This window comes from Marmota flaviventris, chromosome 19 (assembly GCF_047511675.1).
Source record: "Marmota flaviventris isolate mMarFla1 chromosome 19, mMarFla1.hap1, whole genome shotgun sequence".
Lineage (NCBI taxonomy): Eukaryota > Metazoa > Chordata > Mammalia > Rodentia > Sciuridae > Marmota > Marmota flaviventris.
This window is the reverse complement of record NC_092516.1, coordinates 7,168,857-7,181,945: the sequence shown is the minus strand read 5'-3', so window position 1 is coordinate 7,181,945 and position 13,089 is coordinate 7,168,857. Positions and strand designations below refer to the sequence as shown.

The following is a 13,089-nucleotide window of genomic DNA, read 5'->3' as shown; positions in this document are numbered from 1 at the left end:
GCTATTGAGTACAGTTTTCTTTTTTGGTACAAAGGATTGAATCCAGGTTATCAGGTATGCTAGATAAGTGCTCCACCACTGAGCTACATCCCAGCCCTTTTTTTAAAATTTTGAGACAGGGTCCTGCCAGGTTGCCCAGGCTACCTTACTTGTGATTCTCCTGCCCCAGCCTCCCAAGTTGCTGGGATTACAGGCATGCAAAAAATGTACCACCACGCCTGACAAAGCATGAAAGGATTTTTTTTCTTGTTTTTGGTACTAGGGATTGAACCCAGGGCCTCATGCACATGCCAGGCAATAGTTCTACCTTAAGCCATATTCCCAGTCCTGGTTGTTTTTTTTCTTAAAGGAAAGATGCTCAATAAGATTATGTTGAGGCTGGGGATGTGGCTTACTGGTAGAGTGCTTACCTGGCATGTGCATGAGGCCCTGGGTTCAATCCCCAGCACCTCACAGAAAAAGTTACATTGAGATGAAAGTGTGTACCTCTGTGAAATACACAATGGTCCGGCTGTGCTCTATAAGTGCACTGTACCTGAGTGGGTGGTATTCCTAAAGCTGTTAGAACAACACCCTCCTGCCTGGTCCACAGTCACTATAATAAGCCTGAACCCCTCAGCCTGACCTTTGGGCCTCCCAGTCTGGAGTCCACCAGACAGGCAGAAACCATTTCCCAGTGCTTCCTGCACAACCCTGGCTCCCGCCCATGGCTGCTTACAGCCCTACTGTTACCAGAAGGCAGAGCTGCCCAATGAGCACTCAGAAGTCATGTGTGTGAGATGGGTATCCTGGGCTGATTTTTCAGCTATGGGAAAGGTGAATGTAAAAGGGTAAAGAGTCAGGGTCCCCCAGCCAAGAAGCAGCAACAGTGTCTGCAGGGCCGAAACTCAACTCTGTCTATCAGCAATTTTTGGCAGAGCCTCAGGTGGCTGGTCCTGGAGAGGGGCTCCCAGCTCCAGGCTCCAGACAGGGTAGGGTGGGGCCCCACATACTCATTGAACTGGTCCTTGGCAGCCTGTAGGGCACTCCGGGGCTGGGGGTAGTTGGAGACCATGATGGAGGCCCGAGGGCCACACAGCAGCTTGAATAGAAGGTTGTCCACGATGGCCAGGGCGGTGGCTGGGGAGTGGTAAGCCTGGTTGTTGAATAAGGCGGTGACCACCGTCCGCTCTCCCACGTCTCTGAAGGATGTTGCCACCAGGCACCGCTCATTAAAGCCGCCTCCTTCTACTGATGCCCTGAAAACCAGGAACTCCTCCAGGTCACCTGGGGAGCAGTGGCAGTGTTGGGAGATGCAGGGCAGGGACAGGTGGGGGTGCCCACTTGCCATCTCTGTGCTGCTCATCAGGGACCCAACCATGGGCACAACTGAGCTGGGACCTTGGGATGCAGGGGCTCCTCCCTGCCAGCTGTGCTCTCTGCAGTGCCACTCACTCCCCGCTGCCGACACAAGTCAACCTTCTTCTAAGGAGAATCTTGTTTCTGCCAAGATTTTGTCATGACTCCATCTACTGAACCTCAGTACTGCTGATCAGGATAAAGGAGGGAGTGATAAGATGACAAAGCCTTCCAGCACATTCTGCTTAACCAGAGCATGGTTGTTTTAAGCCCAGAGTGGATGCTAGAAACTCAAAATGGTTTTGCATTTTGTTTGTAATGGTCCTGAAAAACAGCTGCAGAAAATGATCGCCTGACCTGGTCTACTCTACTGAGGTGCCTATGTCTCAGGTGTCCAGGGAACTAGTTCTGCCTCATGGCCATGCTCTCCTGCCCACCAGACATCTGCGATGTCTAAAGGCATTCCAGATTGTCATGACGGGATAGGGGACAATCGCAGGGATACCGCTAAACATCCACGGGGACCATTCACGCCAGATGTTGGCACTACAGCAGTCAGAAACCGCACCACTCAGCTCTAGCCCCCACCATTCTTACCCAGCACCTCGCGAGGCTCCTGCCTCTCAGCCTGCAGCACGTCTCTCAAGAGCTCCGACAGCTGCTGATCCAGTCGAGAGGTGCCGGGAGCTGAGAAGGGCACCACAGTTCTGCCGTATTCGCTCAAGCTCAGCTTCAGGATGGGATCATCGAAGACCTCCGAGGAATAGTTGATGGCCAAGAGGGCTAGGGTGACGCAGGTCAAGGGGACCAGGACCTGGGCTGCCACCATCTTCCACTCCCGCCAGCTGTATGTGGCCTTTTTCAGGAACATGGCCCAGAACTGCTGGCAGTGGAGGGCAAGCTACAGCAGAGGGGGTTCAGGTGATGTAGGCTCTATCTAGGAGGTGGAATCTGATCCACCCAGCCCTTGGTAGCACTGCCCTGATGTGGCACCTGCCTGGGGGCTTTCAGGCAACCACAGCAGGAGTGACCTACACACCCTGGGGCCACAGGAGGAGCTCAGTAAGGTATTGGAGGGCACAGGCGAATGTGTCCTGGCAGTTCTGCACATGGGCTCTCAGGATCCCAGCACAGCCAGGAGGCGTGGAAGACACTATTTCATCATAGAGCACTGGGGACAGGCCTGGGGTCCTTGCCTTCCCTGGTCCCTTCTGAAGGCATCACTGGAAGGAGGCCCTGGTATAGCTCATGTGTAAGCAGACCACCTCACCTCCTTCACCTGCCCTTATTCCCTCCTAAGTGCAAAGAGCCTCAGGAGCTTGGAGTCAGGCTATCCAGGCCTAGGCCCTAGCAATCCATGTGGGAACCTTTCAACTTTTGCTTGGTCCTTGGTTTCCTGTCTATAAACTGAGAACAGGGTTGCCCTTCACCTCACCAGGTTGCTGTAAAGCCAGACCAACAGAGCTGGCTCGGCACAGGGCACTGTTGATATTATAAGCAAACACTCCATCTTATCTGTGAGTGCCCAAGTTAGAACATTAAGACACTTCAATTGCTCCATTAAAATGCTCCCAGTTGCCCTTCTCCCTGCCAAGCCATGATCTGCCCTCTGTCCTCCACTGGCCTTCATGAAGCCTATACCTGCCATTGAGGACCCTCCTGTGACAATGACCGTAACAAGGGGCCCAGGGGACTTCCAACTGTCCCATGATGGCTAGTACATGGCCCCAGCCCAGGGCGCTCACCCCAGTGTTGAGCTTGACCACAGTGTACTCCTCCTCGATGAGGGTGCCAATGCCGTCAGTCGGGTCCATCACTCCGCACAGATTGCTGTCCACAGCCCAGTCGCTCGCCCGCCTCTCGTGCTGGTACTGCAGGGCAGGGAGCTGGATGGCTTGGATGTCCATGCTGGTGTCTACCAACTTGCCAACCCTGTGCCAGAACACATAGGCCTGGGTCACAATCCAGCTTTAGGGTAGGGGAGAAAAACTTCTGTTCTACCGAGGGAAGGGCCAAGGAAAGAGGGCCACCGTCAGAGGCTTTGAAGCAAAACAATCTCAGATTCATTCGCTTGTTCATTGACTCATTCATCCATCATTTCATATCTCTGGAATTCATTCACTGATTCATCAAGAAATATCTCCAGACCATCATCTGTATGCAGCCAAAGAAGTTCCTTCCCATAGGCCCCTGTTCTCCAGCCTCACTGCCCAGAATTAGCATTTATTTATTTAATTAGTATGTATGTATGTATGTATTGATTGATTGACTGCAGTACTGGGGATTGAACCCAGGGGCACTCTACCACTAAGATATGCCTATAGCCCTTAAAAAAATTTTATTTTTGATACAGAGTGTCACTAAGTTGCCCAGACTGGCCTTGAACTTGAGATCATCCTGCCCCAACCTTCTGACCTGCTGGGATTACAAGTGTGTGTCATTGTGACTGCCCAGAGTTAGCATCTATAACCAGGGTTTTCAAGAGGATAGAAGGGGCTTGGGGAGTGACAGTGGCCCTGGGGAGGGCCCATCACGCAGCTAGCACTGGACTGTGGCAAGGCAGCCAGGGGCACTCACTGCCCAGGGAGACTGGGAGATGGACAACTGTGCTCTAGGAGGGCCAACCCCAGGTCAGGCTGTGCTGGGCCACACTGGAGCCTGAGAGCCCCCTTATCCCAGCTGTCAGGATCCTTGGTATCAGTGCTTTCATGGGTGCCATCCCCATTAGGGTCTGGCTAGGAATGTTCTTTGGTCAGTCTCCCCATGAGCCTGGATGTTTCTCAGGGGCAGTGCCCCACCTGGGCCTTGCTCAGCTGGGTACAGATGGAAGGATGAATGGGCACAGGGATGAATGAATGAACGGACAAGCTGAAGAAGCTGGTGGATGTTCTGGTTCAGTGCTTCTGACAGCAGTGCTCTCAATAAGGACTGATGCTCGTCAGGATGGAGGAACAAGACATGACCACACACTCCTAGGTATGTGCCCACGAGGAGTAAGAACATGAACTCATGTACAACACGTTCACAGCCACATGATTCCTAAAGTCAGAGGCTGACACCACCTATGTGTCCCTCAATGGACACATAGGCCAACAACACCTGGTCTGTCCGTGTGATGGAGCATTGTGCATCAAAAAAGGGAGTGACATTCTGACATGGGCCACAGCATGGATGGACCTTGAAGCAATGTGCTAATTGAAAGATGAGACAAAAAACATCACATGCTATATGGTGAAATTTATATAAAATGCCCATAACAGGCAAATCCAGAAAGAAAGAAAACAGAACTGTTTTCCAGGGGTGGGGGTGGGGGAGCAACTGCTAATAGATATGGATTTTTGCAGGGTAGAGGATGACAAAAACGTTTTCAAGTTGATTATAGTGATGACTGCAAAACTGTGAATACAGTAAGAGCCCTGTATCACCACGCCAAAAATGTGAACTTTTAAAATATTATGTAAATTATATTTTCATAAAGCTGTTGTTATTTAAAAACAAATCCTCGAGGGCTAGGGTTATAGCCTGGTAGAGCGCTCACCTAGCACGCATGAGGCACTGAATTCGATCTTCAGCACCACATAAAAAAAAAGTAAGTAAAATAAAGATATTGTGTCCATCTACAACTAGAAAAAATTGTTTAAAAAATAAATAAAATAAAGGTATGTTCACCTACAACTAAATATATATATATTTTAAAAACACACACACACACAAATCCCCTCTAGCAGCTCCCTGGATCAGAAAATACAACTGAAACTGCTGAGCACAAGAGGTACTTTTTTTTTTTTTTTTGGTACTAGGGATTGAACCCAGGGGTGCTTAACCACCAAGCCACATTCCCAGCCTGTTTATTATTATTTTTATTTTTAGATGGGGGTCTCACTAAGTTGCTTAGAGTCTTGCTACATTGCTGAGGCTGGCTTTGAACTTGTGATCCTCCTGCCCAGCCTGCCAAGCTGCTGGGATTACAGGTGTGTGCCACTCTGCCTGGTAAGAGGTGCTTTCTGGTGTGGCCTATTTCTAAGCTTATTTCTGCCATCTTCTGGAAATCTTTACATAGACCTGCCCACCTGCTTTCCTTCTCCCAAGCTGGCCCTAAGGACTTGGACTCAGTTTTTTTGGAAAGGCCTCTCCCCTACATCAATTGTCCCAGGTCCATTTGTCTTTTAAGACTCCCATCACAGATTCAAGTTAGAGACACCTGTGGCTACATCTCTAGTATTCCCTTTGAATAGAAACCTTTACATCTACCTCCTGAGTGGCTAGGTGGCCTGCCTGCCTCTCTGGCTACCAGAGGGTCTTGGGCATGCTGGGCAGAGCCTCTGCTTGTTTTTCTCCTGAGACTAGGGGCTCAGAGAGACCACTGTCAAGGATGGGGGTCTGGAACTGAGGCATGAGGACATGGCAGGAGAACAAGTGGGGTCATGTGTTGAACGTGAGCAAGGAGACAGCGTGAATTGGGCCAGAAAGGAAAGCCAAGACAAGTGGCTGCTGAGAGCAACCCAGTCCCTGACCGCTAGGTGCAGCCAGTGCCAGGCTGGTCTGTGGTTTCTTTATCCACCAAGACTCGTGGAGAGTTGCTCTGCGGTGTTGGACTCAGTTTAGCGAGCAACCTCTTCCTTCCTACCCCGTCACCTGCCTGATTCAGAGGTCTGCTCCTGGGTACACAAGTTCCTGAACCTCCTCTCCCCACTGGTTTCCCTGAGGCCATGCTGGCCTTTGTGGCTGCCCCTACCTCCCAGTAGAGATGTTCACAGAGCATTCCTCATGTGGCCTCAATTTATGGTCACTTATTCTGTTGCCTCTTCTAGGCCATGGGCTCCTCAAGGAGGAAAATGGACTCGTGTTTTTATTTTGAGTTTTTAGCACTATATCTGCCATACAAGCATTCAAGAAAAGTCTGACAAGTTGGGCATAGGAATGTACACCTGTAATCCCAGTTATTTGGGAGGCTGAGGCAGGAGTCTGAGGTCAGCTTGGGCAATTTAGCAAAATCCTGTCAATCAAATGTCTGATAAATGTCAGTGGTTTGCTGCTCACCCACAGTTCTGAGGGTCTGAAAGCTAAACCTCAGGTGCTTGGTGCAGACCCAGGCATCCTGGAGGACCTGAGCCAGAAGACATCAGCAGCTACACACTTCCCTGACGCCTGACCCTGTGTGGGTGGTCTCCTGGGAGGGACCCTGGAGAAGTTCAAACAGTTCTTCCAGAATCAGCCGCAGCTTCTCTGCTTCAGTTGACATCAGTCACATCTAAACTCAGGGGCCAGGCTTCAGAGCAGAATCAAACTGACTGCCTTATGTAGGTCCCTTAACCAACTCACTCCCAGTGCCAGACCTGGAGCATGTGCTTACTGACCGAAGGAAGACTTCCTCCATGGTGGTGACAGAGGCCCCGAAGCTGGCGATGCCCAATTCCTTCTGCTTATTTTCCAGTTTAGTGAAAAGACTTTCAAACCTGAAAAAAGACCCAGAGTGATGAGGTGCTCCTCAGAGACTTCCTAGGCAATTCTTTCCAATATAATTGCCTCCAGGTAGGATGGGGGAGGGGCAAGGGGGCACCCAGCTGAGGCAATTCTTAAAGCCACCAGGCCTAGAAATATTTCACCTCCTACTGACAGGAACCTCAGAGAGGTGAATCAGTTGGCTATGTGCTTCTTCATCATTCAACACAAAAATATTGGGGAAAAAATTCTACTCAAAGCTGCAGCTGTAGGGCTGGGGTGCAGCTCAGTGGAAGAGCATGTGCGAGACCTGCCTGAGAGCCCAGGTTCCATCCCCAGCACTGCAAAGAAAAACAAAAGTGCTGCATCGGTGACATAAAATGCACTCCCCTATCCTGCTTCTGGGGAAGCAAAGTCAACTCCTTTCCAAAAGGAAATTGGTAATAACTACCCCACTACTGGGTGGGGGGATGTGGGACAATCATTGGAGATCTGGACAAGTGTTTTCTAGGAGGATGATTCTTAGCATATATTTTGGAGAACAACATGAGTGCATGATGATGAAGCACATGTTAGATTATCAACCCAAGTCGTGGAGCATCATGCAGCTATAAAAGCAAATGATCCATGTGCAGCTCAGTGATGGAATGCTTGCTTAGCATGTGTGAGGCCTTGGGTTCTGTCCCCAGCACAGCATCAAACAACTCACATTACTTAATCAAACATATAGCATGATGAATTGTACTTTTAAGATATAGACCCTGGGCTGGAGATGTGGCTCAGTGGTAGAGTGCTTGCCTCACATGCATGAAACCCTGGGTTCAAGCCCCTAAACTATACCCAAAAGATATAAATCCTGCCCAGGTCACAAGATGGTGGCAGGGGCCCTGGGGAGGGTGAGGCAGCAAAATGGCAGTTGACCAGAATGTGTAGCCACATCCCTTTGAGTCCACTCTGGGCAGACATTATTCAGAGAAGTCTTTTACTCGGTGTGGGTGGCTTGGATGATGTCCCCAGACCTGTGATATCTGCTGATGCAAGGAGTCCCCTGGACTCCTGTCCACTCCTCTGCTGACCAGCCCACCCACCTGTGTCGAGCCTTCCTCCAGGCCTCCCCCCTTGCCTCTGTGGGACCCTTTGGCCTGGGAGTCAATCCAGCTGCAGAAGAAAACACTCTCTTGCTAGTGTTATCCCAGGGGGCTAAGAGAAAGGGGACCTTGTGCAGCCTTGAAACCTATGAGTGCAGTCCCCCAGGAATAATTCCAAGCCTTTTTGTTATCAAGGTTCTCTGTTGAACTATATCCTGTTGCCCCTGCATTTTCTCTGCCAAACTGTACTGATGAAGGGAATCATTCACTTTCAAAGTTAACAGAGACATCTACGACTAAGTGTACAATAAAATCTATGTCCCATTGATAAAAAAATCTACCTACCTACTCACCCACCCACCCATTCCAGTACCAAGTGTGAATGAAAAGCTTGGCTTTCTCCCCTGGCCCTGGTAGATCTGCCCTTGGTGACAGTGCCATGGTGGGTGCCCAGGCCTCACATTTTGAGACAGAGAAGTTATGTACATTTGTAACTTGTGTGCAAATGCACATTCTCAGCACCATGATGTATCTGAGCACTGCTGCTGCTGCACATGTTGAACCCTATGTTAGGATGGAGCCACGGGCTGGGTATGAACAGGAGGCAGGCACCAAGCACCACTTCCTCCTCAGCTCCACCCAGGAAGCCTGGCACCTGAAATGCAGGTGAGCAGGTTCCACGTGGGCTGACTGTCCACAGGCCAGGGGCTGGGAGATGGCCATTGGTTGAGCCAGAGAGGGACGGTGGGCAATTCTGAGCATGGAGCTTTCTGGCTCATGGGCTCCCTTCTTAGCTCTGCACCAGTGCACTTCCCCTGAGAGGCATACCATGTGCCCATATTTCTAGGACGCATACCTGTGCGTGCTCTCCTTGGGAAGTATAAAGGACAGCTCAGCCCCAACACTGCTTTCCAGTGTGGCATTGGGGACATGGTGGTGCACCAGCTGGGAGATGCCTTCAGGGTTGCAGTGTGGCTCCTTTACCAGCGTCATGTGATAGCCAGCACCTGAAACACATGAGCTGAGTGTGAGAAATGTGACTGTCTCCATACTGCACTTCCTGCCCTTGCTGTGGACTCTTAGGTTCACGCCAGGCAGGCTCATGGGAAAGAGGCTGGAGAGCCAGAGCAGAAAGAGGCAACTGAGCCAGAACAGCATCTCAGGGCTCCCCTGTATGTCCTGGGACCTTGCTTCCCATACCCTTGCTGGGGAGAGTCGCTGGGGGACCTGGGATGTTGAATGCAGCCAGGAGTACCTGCTGGAAGCTAGAGCCTTTCTGAGGGTACAGCTACAAGACAGAGACCCACCTGAGCAAGAGCCTGGGTGTCGAGGGCATCTGCCCTGTGGGATTTATTTAGAACATTACTGCAAAGCTCACAGAAGACTCGGCAGGAGCAGCAGCAGGGGCTGCAGGCTATACTGCCACATTCAGATCCCTACTCAACTCTTGCCCAGTGTTGCTTGGCAGAAAATGGGACTTCCTTGTCCCTCCTCAGACATAAGGACACTGGGCCCAGGAAGAGCAATGGCTCAGCTGACTAGGCACCAGGCAGGAAGTAGCAGGCGAAACTATCAAACCAGAAATGGCTCCTGGTCCCCCAAGACCGGCCCCACTTCTTGAAAAGGAAACTCCTGTATTTTTGCTGGGTATGCTGCCACCCAGCGTGAAGGTGTCCACTCCAGCTTCCCTTCCAGCCTGTATTAGCCACAGAGGGCTGTGTGCTGGCCATGGGTAGGCCAGTAGAAGTGAGTTGTAAATTGAAGGGAGGGGTGGTCTTGTGTCCTGGTGAGGGGGAGGCTGGACATGGCGCCATCTTGAACCAGAAGGGAGGCCACAATCACCCCACAAAGTAAGGGGCCTGGATCCTGACCCAAACCTTCACCCACTGGTCTGGGCTGTGCCACAAGCCATGCCCTTTCTGGGAACTGTAATGTCAGACAACATGCTACTTCCCCTTGGCGTCCTACTTGTAGATGAACTGGAGCCCAACCACTCAAGGCAATCTGCCCCACTCTCCTCCCTCATTCTCATAGGCCCCTCCACTGGGGTGACCAAAGTTGAGAGGAGGCCTCTCTCTGCTGGTCTTAGGGCCCCTCCCAAAGGCTAACAGTGGGTAGTGCCTCTTGGCACAGCAGACAGTGTTGCTGACCTCTATCCTGGGATTGAGACTGGGTACCCCCACCCACTGCTCACCATATTTCTGCTTGAGGAACAGTGATGACCCACAGCACTGCAGCTCCCCCTTGGCCATGATGGCAATGCGGTCCCCCAGTAGGTCAGCCTCGTCCATGAAGTGGGTGGTCAGGAGGATGGTACGGTCACTCTTCTGCTGCTGAAGAAGGTCCCAGATGGCCCTCCTGGAGATGGCATCCATGCCTGAGGTGGGCTCGTCCAGCATCAGCACCTGGGGGCACAGGCACAACCTGGTGACAATGGGAGACCTGTGTTGTGGGACCCCACAGCTGGAGTCCAGGGATTTGCAGAGCTGGTTCAAGTTCCAGAGCCTGAGGCCTCTGGGCCTGCTGCCCTGTGTCTGTCCACTGTGCTGGTGGAAGCTGGGCCCCAATGCCCTGTACCTTGGAGCCTGCTATGAGGGCGATGCCGATGGACAGCTTGCGTTTCATGCCCCCACTCAGGAACTTGCACCGTGAGTTGCGTTTGTCCTCCAGATTGAGGATGTGCAGCATCTGCTTGACTTCCTCAGGGCACTTCTGCTGAGACAGGCCTTTCAACTGAAATGGCAGGGGACAAGAGATGAGACCTGTGCTGCAGAAGTTACCCAATCCCATCTGGTAAAGCTTCCTGGCCAGAGATACATCTCCTGCAGTTGCAGCACTCTGCTCGCCCACTGCCTTACTCTGGTTTTTACAGAGCACCTCCTAGAAACAGACTTTGCCTTGCCAGGAGGCTAGTGACACACAGACAAGCTTGGAACCCACACATCAGCAGCAGAGCACCTAGCACCCTCATGTCCCCGTCACCCATAGGCTCACCTGTGCATAGAAGTAGAGATGTTCCACCACCGTCAGGTTGTCAAAAAGAATGTCGTGCTGGGGGCACAGGCCCAAACTCTTCCGGATTTGAACCATGTCTTGGGAAATTTCATACCCACTAATATATGCACGTCCACTAGTAGGGGGAAAGAGTCCTGGGGCCAACCAAAGACCCCCGAATTCCGCATGAAAATGTTGCTCATCAGCCTGAGACATGATGACCCCCTCCACCTTGGTCACCTGGTTCCTTCCATTTTACAAAGGACCCTGCCCTTGTGAAAGAAATGCCTGGCCCCCACCGTGTTGTGCTGAATCTGTCTGGGTAAGAGACAGAGGAGGGATGGGGCCGTGGCCCTGCCACAGGGTGCTGCAGCTACTCAAGGATGACAAACATGCACTTGCATGCACAAGTACAGGTAGTGCCAAGTCCTTCACACTCACGAGGCCCCACAGATACTGCCTGTGCCTCTGACAGGCGTCTGGGTGCTTAGAGAGGACAAAGGGCTGGTCTTTCAGGACGAGCTTGGGATAATATGATATGGGGTGTGCCTGCTCCTGTGTGACTTGAGAAGCCTTGTTCTCACTGTTCCCACAGGGCTTGGGCATTCACGGACAGGCTGAGAGGAGGTCAGGGGTGACTAGACAGCTCCCCCCATGTCCCTCTGGGCTGAGGACTATTGGGATTCCCTGTGGCTGGGGAAGGACTGAAGGCTGCATGAGGGGGTGAGGGCTGGTGTGGAGCAGTGCTATGGGGAGGGCCTGCTGGTTGCAGGTGGCATGCAGCTGCCCCTCACCTGTGAGCATGGCAAGGGTGGTGGTCTTCCCTGCACCGTTGTGGCCCAGCAGGACGGTGATCTGCCCCTCATACAAGTTCAGGTTCAGGTCCCTGACAGCTGTCTTGTCCTTATTCCCCACTTGGAACACCTGGGATTTGCAGAGGGCTGCTCTGGACTTCCTGTGGTCCTTGGGGCCTCCCTCTCCCTCTGGAATGCAGTCCCATGTCCCAGGACACCAAGGTCGACACCGTAGTGTGCCAAGGAAAAAAGTCCCCTGCCCCACCCCCACATGTCCTCCTCGGTGTCTCTTCTCCGTAAGGAGATCCAGAGGCCCTGGAAGCCTGGACAGCAAAGCAGAGCACACTCTGGGGTACTGGCAAGAGGCAGAGCCAGGACTATATGTTTGCTGAAGTCACCCTGAGTTTGACCCCATGCTGGGTACTGAATCCAATAGGGAGGGTGGTCTGTGACCTGGAGAGTGCATCAGGAACAGCTGAAGGACCCCTGCCCTCCTCCCCTGCTGCTGTCCAGCCTGCCCCCGCCTTCCCCTTCTGTCCACACAGGGAGGTGGCACCTTGGACAGATGCTTGATCTTGATCCCTGCCACCAAGTCCTCGGGCTCAGCTTCAAAGTACTCGGTTCTGAGAGCTTTCTCAGGGTCACTGTCTTCTTCTTCTTTCCCAACAACTGTCCTCGGGTTCCCACACCAGTAGGAGGGCTAGGATGGAGGCAGATGGTGTCAGAGTTGTTCATGTCCATTCCTTTTGTTTCTGACCAATAAAGTAATCTCCATAACACACTAAACACACACAGCAATGTGACCTAAGTCTTATTCTTCCAAGGAACACAGCGCGCGACAGCTCCTGACTTGGAGTTCCCCGGCGAGGCTGTGAGCCTCTGCTTGGGGACAGAGTGGTAATTCACAGGCTTATTGTGAATGCCAACTCAGAAGGGAGAAAGGAAAAGGAACTTGCCTGCTCTGAGGTCAACATGAAGAGAGGCTGTGGAAGGCTCCAGCCCAGCCAGCCCACAGGGATTGCTTCCCAGCCGAGCTACCCACAAGTTCACACCACACAACCAACAGCAAGAGGGGCCCCAGAAGCATCTTCCCCCTCACTCAGCTCTGAGCAGGGGCTCGGCATAGAGCCATAGCCCTCGTGTGCTCTGCTTTAGGGCAGCCTCACGCCAGCAAGACAGTGTGCAGGGTGTGCTTAGGGGTGGTGACTTGTCAGCTGTCAGCTTTGTTTCCAGTGCATTCCCAGGAATGCCACAACCTACTGGTGCTAAGGGACATGCTTTTCATATACTTAGTGTGACTCTGAAATCAAACTGCATCTAAGGGTACAATGCCAGAGTTCAAGGGGCAATATTTCTCTTCCATGGGAATAGACAAGTAACCGTTGCTTCTGCCCACCCATTGTTACCTTAGAGCTGATGAGATACAGGAGTAG

The 13,089-nt window shown here is 52.0% G+C and overlaps 1 protein-coding gene across 5 annotated transcripts in view; it reads right to left on the bottom strand.

Moving 5' to 3' along the window:
- Positions 1-13,089, bottom strand: part of Abca3 (ATP binding cassette subfamily A member 3) — a 49,851-nt gene that overhangs the window by 9,239 nt on the left and 27,523 nt on the right. For all 5 annotated transcript variants that reach the window (XM_027940414.2, XM_027940417.2, XM_071605632.1 and 2 more), the window contains 10 exons: positions 12,213-12,356; positions 11,657-11,786; positions 10,863-11,017; positions 10,446-10,601; positions 10,063-10,273; positions 8,725-8,875; positions 6,696-6,794; positions 3,084-3,270; positions 1,936-2,239; positions 993-1,266 (listed from right to left, as the gene is read on the bottom strand). In XM_027940414.2, the coding sequence (XP_027796215.1) occupies positions 993-1,266; positions 1,936-2,239; positions 3,084-3,270; positions 6,696-6,794; positions 8,725-8,875; positions 10,063-10,273; positions 10,446-10,601; positions 10,863-11,017; positions 11,657-11,786; positions 12,213-12,356 (1,811 nt within the window). The remainder of the gene's footprint in view (positions 1-992; positions 1,267-1,935; positions 2,240-3,083; positions 3,271-6,695; positions 6,795-8,724; positions 8,876-10,062; positions 10,274-10,445; positions 10,602-10,862; positions 11,018-11,656; positions 11,787-12,212; positions 12,357-13,089) is intronic.